This window comes from Lissotriton vulgaris, chromosome 10, assembly GCF_964263255.1.
Source record: "Lissotriton vulgaris chromosome 10, aLisVul1.2, whole genome shotgun sequence".
Taxonomy (NCBI): Eukaryota; Metazoa; Chordata; class Amphibia; order Caudata; family Salamandridae; genus Lissotriton; species Lissotriton vulgaris.
Genome location: NC_141698.1, coordinates 23190152 through 23202646, shown reverse-complemented (window position 1 = coordinate 23202646; position 12495 = coordinate 23190152). Strand labels below are relative to the sequence as shown.

At 42.4% G+C, this 12495-nt stretch overlaps 1 protein-coding gene across 2 annotated transcripts in view; it reads left to right on the top strand.

The window, feature by feature from the left end:
* Window positions 1-10856, top strand: part of SLC35A2 (solute carrier family 35 member A2) — a 139955-nt gene extending 129099 nt beyond the window's left edge. The window contains exon 5 of one of the 2 annotated variants that reach the window (XM_086940299.1): window positions 6524-10856. In XM_086940299.1, coding sequence (XP_086796425.1) covers window positions 6524-6551 — 28 coding nt within the window. In that variant the 3' untranslated portion in view covers window positions 6552-10856. Of the gene's footprint in view, window positions 1-5896; window positions 5964-6523 lie in introns of those variants that run through there. The other variant, XM_086940298.1, reaches the window with a different exon arrangement.
* Window positions 10857-12495: the final 1639 nt, after the last annotated feature.

The window sequence follows — 12495 nt, the reverse complement described above, 5'->3', positions numbered from 1 at the left end:
CCACATGGGCTGTGGGTGGAGGAAATGCAACATGGTGGATGTGGGAAGGGAATCAAGCAAGTAAACCGAGAGAGCGAGCAACGCGGAGAAGGGAGGAAAAGTAAACTATCAAGAGAACAATGAGAACCTGGAGAGAGAACGCACACATGCCATGGAGTGAGCACAAAATAGAGCACTGAGAGGGGAATAAAAGCACACTACGGAGACTGCTGGTAAACATGCACTCTCCTAGAGTGTTTAAACAAAAGGAGTGCTGTAAAAATGAGCTGTGAAGACACAAGTAATGCGTCCATGCTCCAGGGGAAGAACAAATGCAGGAAGAGGAAGGAAAGCTCTAACAAGTGAGCAAATGAGTGACAGTTTAGCCAACCAATGGGCAGTCTCCAATCCCACTGTAAACTAACAACAGACATTGAATGCGCTGTTTAGAATGTGAGACTTAAGTAAGAGATGAAACAGAAAACTCCGGTTAATCCTGGGGCTTTCAATGCCTAACAGGGGGCAACAGTTTTAAAAAATGAAATGGAAAAGTGAAATTAATGAGTAAATTGAGTATTTATGCAGTAGATCAAATTGTTTTCCAAGCTGCAAAGAAAGCTGTTAGTGAAGGCCCAACTCATATAGTTATGGAGTGTGAGGAGGGAGGCTGGAGAAGTTGCGGTGTTCTCAGCCTCTGAGCAGACTGTACTGTACAAACCGCAAACAATTCTACGTAACAGACTAGACTGACCTGCTTGGAGGCCAGCAGCAAGTGGCCAATGCCACTAATGTTAACATATGGAGCCCAGATATGCCCATACCCAGAGTTGGATGGATGCCTACATGGCCAGACTCCTACTGCCAAAGGGGTAGCCCCCAGCTGATAGGAAACATGATCACCACATTACAGCTCTTTTTTGTCAGAAATCTAAAAAAAATAAACACAGGTTTCAAGGAGAAATTCAGCAATCCTAAGAAAGCCCCAACTGTTAACAAACTACACAATACCTTAAAGGTGACACAACACCCTCATCTGGGCTCAGTAACGCTATCAAAACGGGGGAAACTGTTCAGTAAGTGGTTCAACCTGGAAACTGGTCATTTTATGATAAGAAGGAATTTAGAGCACAAATAGTGAAGATTGCATTGAGAAAAGAACATGTAAGATCCTTGGTAATACCGTACAATAGCGAGAGGATGGAAATGCCACTCGTCGTGCGTATCTTGGAGGCCTGCAACCACACCATCAAACTCTTGGATAGACTAAAAAAATGTCCCAGTACATTGCAACAACTTGCTGAGATCTTACCAGTAGGGACCAAGCACGTGAAATTTGAGGGTTTTTGTTGAACTCCTACTTGTTGAGAATTCTTCCCTTCAGTCTGAAGTCGGCTTCTCTGGTCTCTTACCAAGTAGCCTTCCAGAGAAGCAAGTAACATCTAGCCGTGCCTGGAGGACCAGATAATTGGAGCACTCTCAAAAAGATTGGCACAACAAGCTAGAATGCCTGGATCTAAAATCTTTAGTAAGCACAGTGCTTCACTTAGGGCTCATTTAAGTATGAATGTCCTTTACTTGCTCAAAATGTTTTTGAATATCTTTGGATCACATTTTGTCCACTGACCATCACTATATTCAAGCATCTAAGTTTCTTTTATTCATATTAGGTAACCCTTGTGGGCTTACTATCGCTTTAATATCGGGCGTACATTGCAGCCTCGGTGATGTGTGAGGTCTAAAAGGAACTGGTCACTGGATCTCCTCTGTATGCTGCTTCTCTTGACTGATGGTCTTTTAGTTAAAACTCGTTGAAACGTTCCCATTTCAGATATGGGTTTGATCAGCATTTGGCCTGTGTGGCTCATACTGGAGAATCTGCTGTCGCAGCGCCAACTACTCAGGAGTTGAAAGTTCACTTTAATCCACTAGGACATGGAATAGTCAAATTTGTCTTCTCCTACCACTCCTGAGTAAAGAAATGTCGCCCACTTGCACATGGACGAAGATGATTCTTCTGCCCCCGGAATGTCCTGCTAGGAAATAACAAATAGGAATGTTCGTTAAGCAATGATTTGTCAAATCTACCAATCACGAGACCTGTAATAGGAGATAAGAAATTTGGACAACTTTTTTTGTTTCCTTAATTTTTGCAAAAAGATACTAGAATACATTTCACGTAGGTCCGATTATAAAAGTGCTGGAGGCTCAGCTCGGTGCTTTTCTATCTTTCCTGTAAGTAGTTGTAGCTTTAAAAAAACATAAACATGGTGTCATGGATAGCTAATGTTTAAAATAAATAAATAATGATCAGTAGAATAAGAAATCAATTCCTGTTTTCTCTGTTTACACTGCAGTTATAATTATTCTCTGGTACCTGCCTTGCGCGCTGGAGTCTGGCAGTACGCAATGTGATGTCAGAACTCAACTGTAGTAATATATTACATTTGAGTAGCACCACCTTTTCTTCATTTCATGTAACTATAGACGACATAACTTTGTTGTAATAAAGAAATTAAGACTGGCTTTTATGCAGGGATTGTGCACTGCCATGCAATATAAAATACTACATGTATGCAGTTAATTAAATGCTGAATCGGATTCTGTTGAACTCTGAACCCTCACCTATGGTGAAAATGTCTTGGAAACATCTCACTGCCTTCTTATCTTTTACCCGCACATCGTGGAGACCCTCGCCTGGGTCATACTGCACTGCTGTTCCACCTCACTTGTACACTACCTGATACTAGTGCCAAGTTCCATCTTTCTGTTCCTTAAAGCTTAACTCACGGCGGTGTCGCGTTCAATGGCTCGGAGACTTCCAGTCAGCGCAAGAAGGGAAACTCCACAGCGCTGTCCTCAAGCTGAGATTGCCCACCTCACTCCACACTCCTTTTTAAGTTTCCATAAATGTCAATGGCCAGGAAGGACAAAACGCCCACCATACACTGCATCGCTCATCCCGATGGTCAGGAAGAATGTTTCCATTCTTACGGAACATAGAGCCGTCCCTTCTCAGGAGGGCGGTCAGCATTCAAAGGCATCCCTATTCCAGGGACAGAATGATCCCCATTTTTCATGTTTTTTTCTGTTAGTGAAAGCTGTTGTACTGGTGACCAGTGAGTCTAAAAGGCTCAGATTAGAACAGGGTCCTGGTAAGCAGAAGAGGTTCTCCATGTGATGTTCGGTGAGACCCTTTCAATCTCATGTCGTAGACATCACATCACGCAGTATCCCCTACATGCCGCAACCACAAGGCTCTTCTTAAGCTGGTAGTGAGTAGTCTAAAAAAGGCATTTCAAAGAAACCAATGTTGCTTGCTTGTCATTGGCTGAAGACTTTGTGAGGAGCTTAAGAGACTTGTTCTGCCACTTGAACTCCCTTGAGAAATCTTACACCTCTCCTGCCTTTTTAGCTCAAAGAATCTTTGGGAAGGGCAGTCGCTCTCTTGAGGCTTGACTATACCGACTCTTTTTGTTTGTCCTCAGTAACAGCCACAAACCATTTAGGATGAACCATCCAGGCTAGTGAATCTACATGATCCCACTCATGGAGCACTGAAAGTAGAATCCGGTGAAAGCCGTATATAATTCACATATCTCTGGGTCACGTCCAGAGCCCTTAATGATCAATGCCTTTTATACCTCATGCCCAGGGCGACCAAACACCTGTCTGGATCACTCTGGTCTTCAGATACCCACCTCCGGGAAGTTCCAGGAGTCTGCTGGCAGAGACGGCATGGTCATAGCTTCTTGGTCTTGGGTCCAACATTATGGAAGCACAGAGCTGAGGCACGCGAGATTGACCTCATACTCAGGAAAAACCTTTCAAGGCCTCTCTGTTCAATTAACTCCCTGTTTCCCTACTTTGCATCAAATTCTTTTTGCATCACCAATTCCTTTCAGTAACTCCTGCATGCCTGGCGTTCCCTTCCACGCACTTTGTAGTAATTGTGTACGACTGCATGAGCATGCTACCAACAACTAATAAATAACATTGATGTTCCGTGTTGCCCTTCCTTCTTTGGAGAATGTGTGTGTTCTAAGCATGTTGTTTTATAGAACATGTGATTGATTCTCTCAAGAAGCTGCTTTGCCTCATTATCATCTACCTTTTGATATTGGTAATAGACTAGAAGCTTTAGATTGAGAATTTATGAGTATATTGTGTTGCGTGTTTGGACTTGAAATGAACCGATGGTTTATTTTATCATCTGCTCCCCACATATGAAATATTTGAATATATGTCCTCGGAAGAGTGATGTGAAGCAGGGAGTTGTGGGTGGAAGTTCATAGCCTCTGTCCTGTGAACGCCTCGTATCTGAATATGAAAGGCTTTCTCTGCAGCGTCTCGACGAGTGCCTCTCATGGTAGCCGAGGATCTGCTGAGATCTGTCGTATGGGAATGTTATTTGTGCCAGCCTTGATAGCCCACCACAAGGATGCCTTAGAGGTCCCTTTACAGCTAGATTAGCCAGCACCTACCATTAACCACTAAATGTCCCGGAAACGCCGCCCTAGTCAAGTGCATTGCCACAAGCATGCTTGAACCATGGTCATCCTTCTTTTAGTGGGTCTATTACAAGGTATCTGAGGTGGTGCTGCCGGACATTGAGAGGTTGATTAGAGCTGGTCCTTGGAAAAGGCAGTGCTTTCTTCCCCACCCTACTCTTCCATTGTCTTTATCTCACTCTTTGAGGGTGTTCTTAATCCTTACTTTCTTCCTTTGTCTCTGTTTTCCTTTCTTAGTCTTTCTCCTTTCATTCTTTTCAGCGCCTTCCTCTCCCTTGCTATGGTTGAGTACTGTGGGGTTGGGTCCTCCCAGTACCCAAAAGGGTGCTGGCCTCCTGCAGCCACTGGCATGAAGGAAGCTGGATAGCTCTTCCATGCCCCACCGGTAATCTGGGTGTTGTCTTCAGAGTGCTCAAGCAGCCTTTAATTTAATATGGGGTCATGCCATTCTTGTGCAGGCGTTGTTATGAGTTGTGCACACAAGTTTGCCAGTAAGTTGCAGTCAATAGAGCAACCCGTCATGTAATTCTGGCCTTATCCTGCAAGGCCTTCGTAATCTGGAAACGCAAATTGGGAATGGGCAGGGGAAGGGAACTGCACTGATTTCAAACCATTGCAAAATTATTTTCAGGGTAAGGATCATATACAATTCCACTACAAAATGAGCCTCTACTGTGCTAAGGGATCACTCTACATGGATGTTTAGCCCTTCACTTGTTGTAATCCCACTCTTGGTGCTGATTTTGTACTGTGACAAACTACGACTAGAACTATGGGTTATAGAAAGTGGAAAAGGGTAGGAAATGTCTAACATTCAGTGAATACTACGAAGAACAAAGAGGGGAGTGAAGAGGTAGTGCCCAAAAGGAACTCTGGAGGTGGGTACGTCCTCCTCTAGAAATGTTTCACAAACAAGATCCACCGATAGATACACTTACGGAATATAATGTACTCACAGGTCATGTGCGTTTCCTACAGTGGTTGGAAGCAGATGGGGTTTCTTTAAATACCCCTCACACACCAAAACTCTTTTTTCCCCTCCAGATTATGTTCCAAAACGTGGTTAGGCATCACTTTCTAAATCGCTGAGAGATAAAGGTGTGGTGCCTTGTGGCATCACAATCGAGAAAGGGCTTTAATCCAATACAGTATTCTCCAACCTAGACATAATCGGGATGACGTTGCTGACCGCAAAAGTTCCGTGGCCTAATAAAGGCAATTGGACTATTGTTCTGGGCCCTCGTTTAGCCACCGAACTTTGTAGAGACTTGCTAATATCCTGATTGTGTTAAGGTTGGGTGCTTCATCTGCTCTTAATCAGCCGATTATTGACAAATACTTTAATGTGTTTCAAATTCTTTGACCACTTGCAAGACATTTTTGCTTTTCACATGTGATTTGGCTTTCAGGGAAACATCTCGATGGCCAAAGACGCTCTGTCAGTCACATAGCCAGATGTGATACTTGCTACGCCGCAGCTTCACCTGCAATTTCAATGGCACCAGCCTCTTGTAACTTATTCTCATATGGAGGAAGCTACCTCTGTGGATGGGAAGTCTCTAAATCCCCTTTGGTTGAGCCCTGTACTTTGACAACTCTGATATGGCCTAAGAACCGCCATCCATTACCTTCAGCCTGTACGACTACATCGCAGTCACCGAGAGCACGACTAGGATGTCTTAGAATCCTACAGCTGAATAAAGTTCACAACTTTACTGAAACAAAGCAAGAAAATCCGATTAAGAACATGAAAAGGGGAAGAAACCAAGTAAAAAAATAGGCACTTTTGTTTTTCATTTAACCATTCCAATATGTCTTCCTCTTTGGAGAGTGATAGTAAGTTACATTGGGAAGGTCAACCCTTCGGAATATTGGATTTCATCCAGTCCGGCTTGAGACGCAGAGAAAGATGAATTCCCTGGGTAATATTGATAATGAAAATCTGGTATCCTAAGTCTCTTCTTCCTACTTATACCACCTAATCTGTGCCGACACTAACTAATGATGTAATGTGTTTTTTTGTGTTTTGTTTTTAGTAACATCTCCAAACAGAAAGGCTCCTAGTCCATGGACTCATGGTGCACTTCCAAGCAGTCTCTGTCAGCTCTCAGGATATCTCCGCTGTCTTCCTGATCACAGCTGGCCAAGAACCCAAACTTTTGCCGCTCTGCCTATTTTACAGTTCAGTGTTATGGCTTCTTCATTTCAGGGTGAAACATTCACAATGTTATGATCACAAGTACTGTTGAACCTCTGTAGCATGGTCAATCCCACAATGTGACCATGGGCATGGTGTGTCTCACACAAGTGATGCTGCATGTGTAGAATACTAGACGCGAAGGCTCACGTGTCTGTAACATGCTTGTACATCTATGATATCATGTTATGGGTTCACAGATTGTTACATTCCTGCAGCAGCCTACAGTCACGTGACATTTAGTGATAGTATTCATGGGTGCTAGGCCTGTCACTCCTCACATGCTCCATTCAGCAGATGATGTATTGCCTTATTACGTATAGAAGACCTGTCCTACCTCTGCAACGCACTCTGTTTATCTAACAGCGCAAACGTGAAGCCATTGTATACGTATGAGAATTAGCGCAAGACGAACACAGTCCACTCATTTGACGATGAAAGCCTGACTGGCATCTCTCGAACATTCACGGTTTTGATGATATTAAAGTGTCATCTTACTGAGTTGCCACATTTGTGAAGCGCACTGAATTCTCCTGGTGTCACGGGAGTGTCAAGTGATGGCCATTAAGACTGACACGCTCTGTTTTCCCATTCATGTAGAAGTATCTTTGGTACAAGGAGTGACACGTACGTGCAAACACTCTATTCTTCTGATTGTATGGAAGGGTTATGTTACGGGCATCATGACACCACATCTATGTAACACACGCTGCTGTCCTTCCAATGGCTTGAAACTACGAATGGTACGAGGAGTGACTGCTCTGTAGCACAGCCCATCCTTTGAATAGCTGGTAAATATCACCTACCAATTCCACAACCATGTTCTGCTGTGAGTACAAGTAGAGATAATCTCTGTAGCATACTCCATTCTTGTAGGGTACTTTAAGTGTCATCTTATGAGTAGTAGGACAGATACATCTCTCTAACACACTCCATCTCTGATGACATGGGAGGTCATGAGTACTAGGACAGATGCCTCTCTCTAGCACACTCCATCCTTCCGATGGCATGGAAGGCCATGAGTACTAGGACAGATCCAGCTCTGTAGGACACTCCATCCTTCCGATGGCATGGAAGGCCATGAGTACTAGGACAGATCCAGCTCTGTAGGACACTCCATCCTTCCGATGGCATGGAAGGTCATGAGTACTAGCACAGATGCATTTCTCTCGCACACTCCATTCTTCCGATGGCATGGAAGGTCATGAGCACTAGGACAGATACATTTCTCTAGCACACACTATCCTTCCGATGGCATGGAAGTGTCATCTAAGTACGGGGACAGATACATTTGTGTTGCACACTCCATCCTTCTGATGGCATGGAAGGTCACGAGTACTAGGACAGATACATTTCTCTCGCACACTCCATTCTTCAGATGGCATGGAAGGTCATGAGCACTAGGACAGATACATTTCTCTAGCACACACTATCCTTCCGATGGCATGGAAGTGTCATCTAAGTACGGGGACAGATACATTTGTGTTGCACACTCCATCCTTCTGGTGACATGGAAGGGTCATTTAACGAGTACGAGGACAGATGTCTCTGTAGCAACTCCATCCTTCCTATTCATTGGTGTTGTCAATCTGGAGACATGCGACTCACTTCCCTGTAACAGGTTATGCACTCCACATGGCTGAAGGAACTCAATATAAAAGCTGGATCTCCATGAGATTATCTTGCAGTGTAAACACACCTTTACAGGCCAACTGCATGCATAATATACCACAGGAGTATTCACTGAATAGGACTCAAAAATCAGTGTATTCTTGGTAAAGACGTAGCCAATTTCTACAATCTCGAATTATAGAATTTACGGTCTGCCTCCGATCAATCCTCTAAGTGCGAACAACAACTTTTTGTATTTTATCAAATGTTTTTTGTTAAAGTGTTTGAAATCTAAATAAGCAAAGGTGGGTTTCCAATTTGTAACCAATAGGTCTTCGCATACATTATCTTGGATTTGGTGTACAAGTGAAAAGTATGGGTGCCTTGCATACAATTTGACAAGTGTCTCAAAGCATCAGGACAGATTTTGCCAGACGAGAAATTGGCATAATCTGCCTTTTCTCCAAAAGCTTCATATTGAAGAGTTTTGCACGGTAGCCGTGTGGCATTTGCTCTACTCTTACTGCTGAGGCACCAGAACTCCAAATCTTTACCCATTCTTGAGTTCCAAGCACATATATTTCCTCATCTCATCATTGGCACTGCTTTTTTCTTTTTTTAGGGAGTATTTATAAAGCTCTGACCTACTCCAATAGGACAGCGGAGCACTTTACATAGGACAAGGAGATATGTTCTACCATGAACGTGGTCTTTGTAGTGCTTGGTACGGATAGAAGATCAATTTTCTTCTACAAACGTCCCACTCTCTTCCCGGACTTTGGTTTACGTTTTAAGCTGATTTGTCAGCTTTCGATGTACTTGATTTACCAACGCTTTCCAGAGTGAGAACTGAGCCCTTGTAAACCTCTCTAATCCTCATATATTCAATTGTTTTTCACTGAGCCATTCAAAAGGATGTGTTTGTACGACCCATAACAATGGCATTTCTAACTGCAAACCTCAATGAATATTTTGTGTTTTTATAAGTTGACATCAGCCTGTTTTATCTATATTTACTGCAGGGGAGATAGTGTTTTATGTTTCATGTGAAGTTTAATTTGAATTTGAAAGGAAGGTACACCATTTATTGTACTCCCAGCACAAGTGCCTTCTACCTCTCCTTCGTTTGTAAAAAGTGACCATCTCAGGCTAGCACCGCAAACTCCTAAAAATATGTCCGCTTCTGGTGGTGTCCCACAGCCTCTTATATCATTAGTCGCTCTTCTGAACTGCCACCTTATTCAACCCAACCATAAAAAGCTGGTTGGCAATTAACAGGAAACTAGTGAAGACTTTTCCCTTAGGTAAATGCAGTGGGTGCTGGGTCAGCAATGGAGCCCCAGAAGAAGCTCCCTTGGCACCACAGTAACCATCCAATTGTTCATTGCAGAATTCTCTAAGATGCTACAGCGCCGAACAGTTTAAGCCGACATACCCTTGATTCCACAATCCATCCAGTGCAAGTTTGATAGGGTGCCATCAATAACTCTAAAAAAAAAAAAAGAATTTGCTCTAAATCACACCTGGATGTAAAACCATCCGTACATCACTATTGATGCACCATACATGCTCCTGGTCTTTTTAACTAATGGCAATCTGTAATTCTTTCATCTATGACTTGTTCTACTCAACCAAAAATGTTTTTTTAAAGCATCCTTCGAAGACCGTACAGCTAATGATCGAAGAAGACCATTGCGTGTGGGTTCACGGCCCAATACCTAAATTGCACATACTCAAATCTATTGAATTCTTTTACCAAGTGTGACTTGCAAGTTTCAAAAGAATCGTGGCACCAGCATAAAACATGTTGCTTGGCTTAAGGCAGTGTTCCTTCCTCTAGCACCCAAATCTGCATCTCTTTAATCCAGAGTGAAGTTGGAATTGTCGAATAACAGCATAAAAGTGAAGCGGAACGAGGTAACTGTGGTTAATCTACTCACCCAGTCCTGAGATTCCAGAATCACTTTGACTTGTATCCTTTGGAAGCTGAAGGTATCATGGTTTCATTTCCCTCCAATAGCTGCACCAGAGCAGAGTATCGACCAGGGAGTGCCTTTCCTTATCTGTGCCTGCCTTACGCCACGCCGCCATATCCTTCACCGTGTGGCAAGGCCGTATCTTCTCACGCCAGGGACTATGTACACTCCTTCCTTCCACAAACACATTAGTAAGCTCAGAGAAACTAGGTCTAGGAAGCAGGTTGATTTGAAAGATGGCGATCCTCCCAAGCCACGAATGGGATTGGATAGCCCATGTTTCAACCAGTTCTCCGTAATACTAACCACGTACATAATAATCGAAAAGGGTGTTCTTGCTTATTTCCAGTATAACGCTTCTGTTTACATGGCAAGAGCTTCTTTTAAAATATTGTCGTTTATGACCATTAGGAGATTTTTTTATTGATTGTCTTTAATGACAGTCCTGTCCGTTTGAACTGAAAGCATTTTTTGTATCTATTGTTTATTGTTAACATATCTGTTATAAGAGAAGATTATCTGTTTACTGATGGGTTCTTATATTAAACATATGTGTATTAATTAAAGTGTTTTCTTTCACCATTACAAGTATGTGCTTTACTCAAAAAAGAATCTTCCAACCTGCACTTTTTATTAACCTCGTCCCTTTTGAGATGTGGTGGAGTGTGGGATGATTGCACATTATGATAACTTTCTTTATAAAGATGGAATAGGTATCTTTTTACTGAATGTCCTACATAAAGCTATTCAATTCCAGAGATGTGGCAAGTTTTAATAGATATTTGGTAATTTGTAGTGAGTCTGTTTTCAAGGCAGTACATTTTTACACATTCTCTTAAAACATGTTAGTTACTAAGAGAGTACCTTTTTACCGGATTCTCTGTTAGAAACATGTCCGTTGCGGAGAGTACCTTTTTACTGATTCGCTATTAAAAATGTTATTTTTTTAAGAGTCTTTTTACTGATTCTTCGTTACAAACATGTTAGTTGGCAAGAGAGTAGTTCTTCACCTATTCTCCGATAAAAACATGTTTGTGGCTAAGAGAAACCTTGCTTCTGCTTCTCTGCTAAAGCATGTTACTTGCTAAGAGAGTAGTGTTTCAATGATCCTCCATAAACACATGTTACTTGTTAAGGCAGTGTCTTTTCCAGATTCTTCACCAAAACCTGCTAGTTGGTATGTTAGTTGCAAGGGGCGAGTATTGTATTCACTGCCTATTGTAATTGTCCATTGCTATATCAGTATAGGCAGAAAATAGTCTCTGTACCCTCGGTTCCAGGTATGGTCCTGCCTTGATGCACTTTCTTACCTTACGCTCAATGTTTTAATGTAATTTGAGGTGGAACGCCTACTTATTTCTTCCTCACATTCCCTACTCTGAGAATCATGTGTAGTAATGTGGCCGTCCGGAAAACATTCATAGACTATTCAAAAAGTATGAGACCAATCAAGGTATTGTTTACCCCTCTTTTCGCAAGAGAAAGTGTATAGCGTACATTCGCTGTTGCTAGAACAGAATTCGCCCCAATTTCTAATGGTCAACTCCTTTGAGGGTTCGAGATTTCTAGGTTTTACCAGGGAAATATTTGTGAGTTACAAATATGTGTAAATCTACACCCATGTGAGGTCATAACCCTACAGGTATTGTTTCTCATTCAACAATAAACTCTACCGTCTAGTCCCACCTCCCTCCTTCACCAGAACAGTTGACTGGATATAGCCAGTGGCGTAGGAAGGGTGGGTGCGGCCCTCCCAGGGTGTTATCACCGAGTTTGCAGTTGAAAATATTGTACTCGAAAGCAAAACGCCATTTTTGTCATGGATACTACATTGATAGTCAAAGGTAAAATAGACTCTAGTAGTAGATGTAAAACGTATTCTAGTTCATAAAGAAATTATATCTATACGGGTGAATAGTTCTGCCTCAACTTCAAACCATGATTGAGTTGTAAGAATCCTAAGAATATCCAAAGCGGGAACTGGCATTTACTCAAAATCTCGACGCTGCAATGTGACCAAAGGCCTGATTTCGAGTTTGCAAGTGTGCGACAGCTGGCAAAAATTTACAGAAGCCCTGTCCGCCCTATTTAGAGCGTAATCATGCCTTTGACCTCTAAGGCCCTCCTTGCGAGCACTCTTGTTAATTGGGATGTATGATGTAGCTGCTATTACATATCGCAGTTATGAGTTTCGACATAAATATCGACAGGTCAAACTTGATAT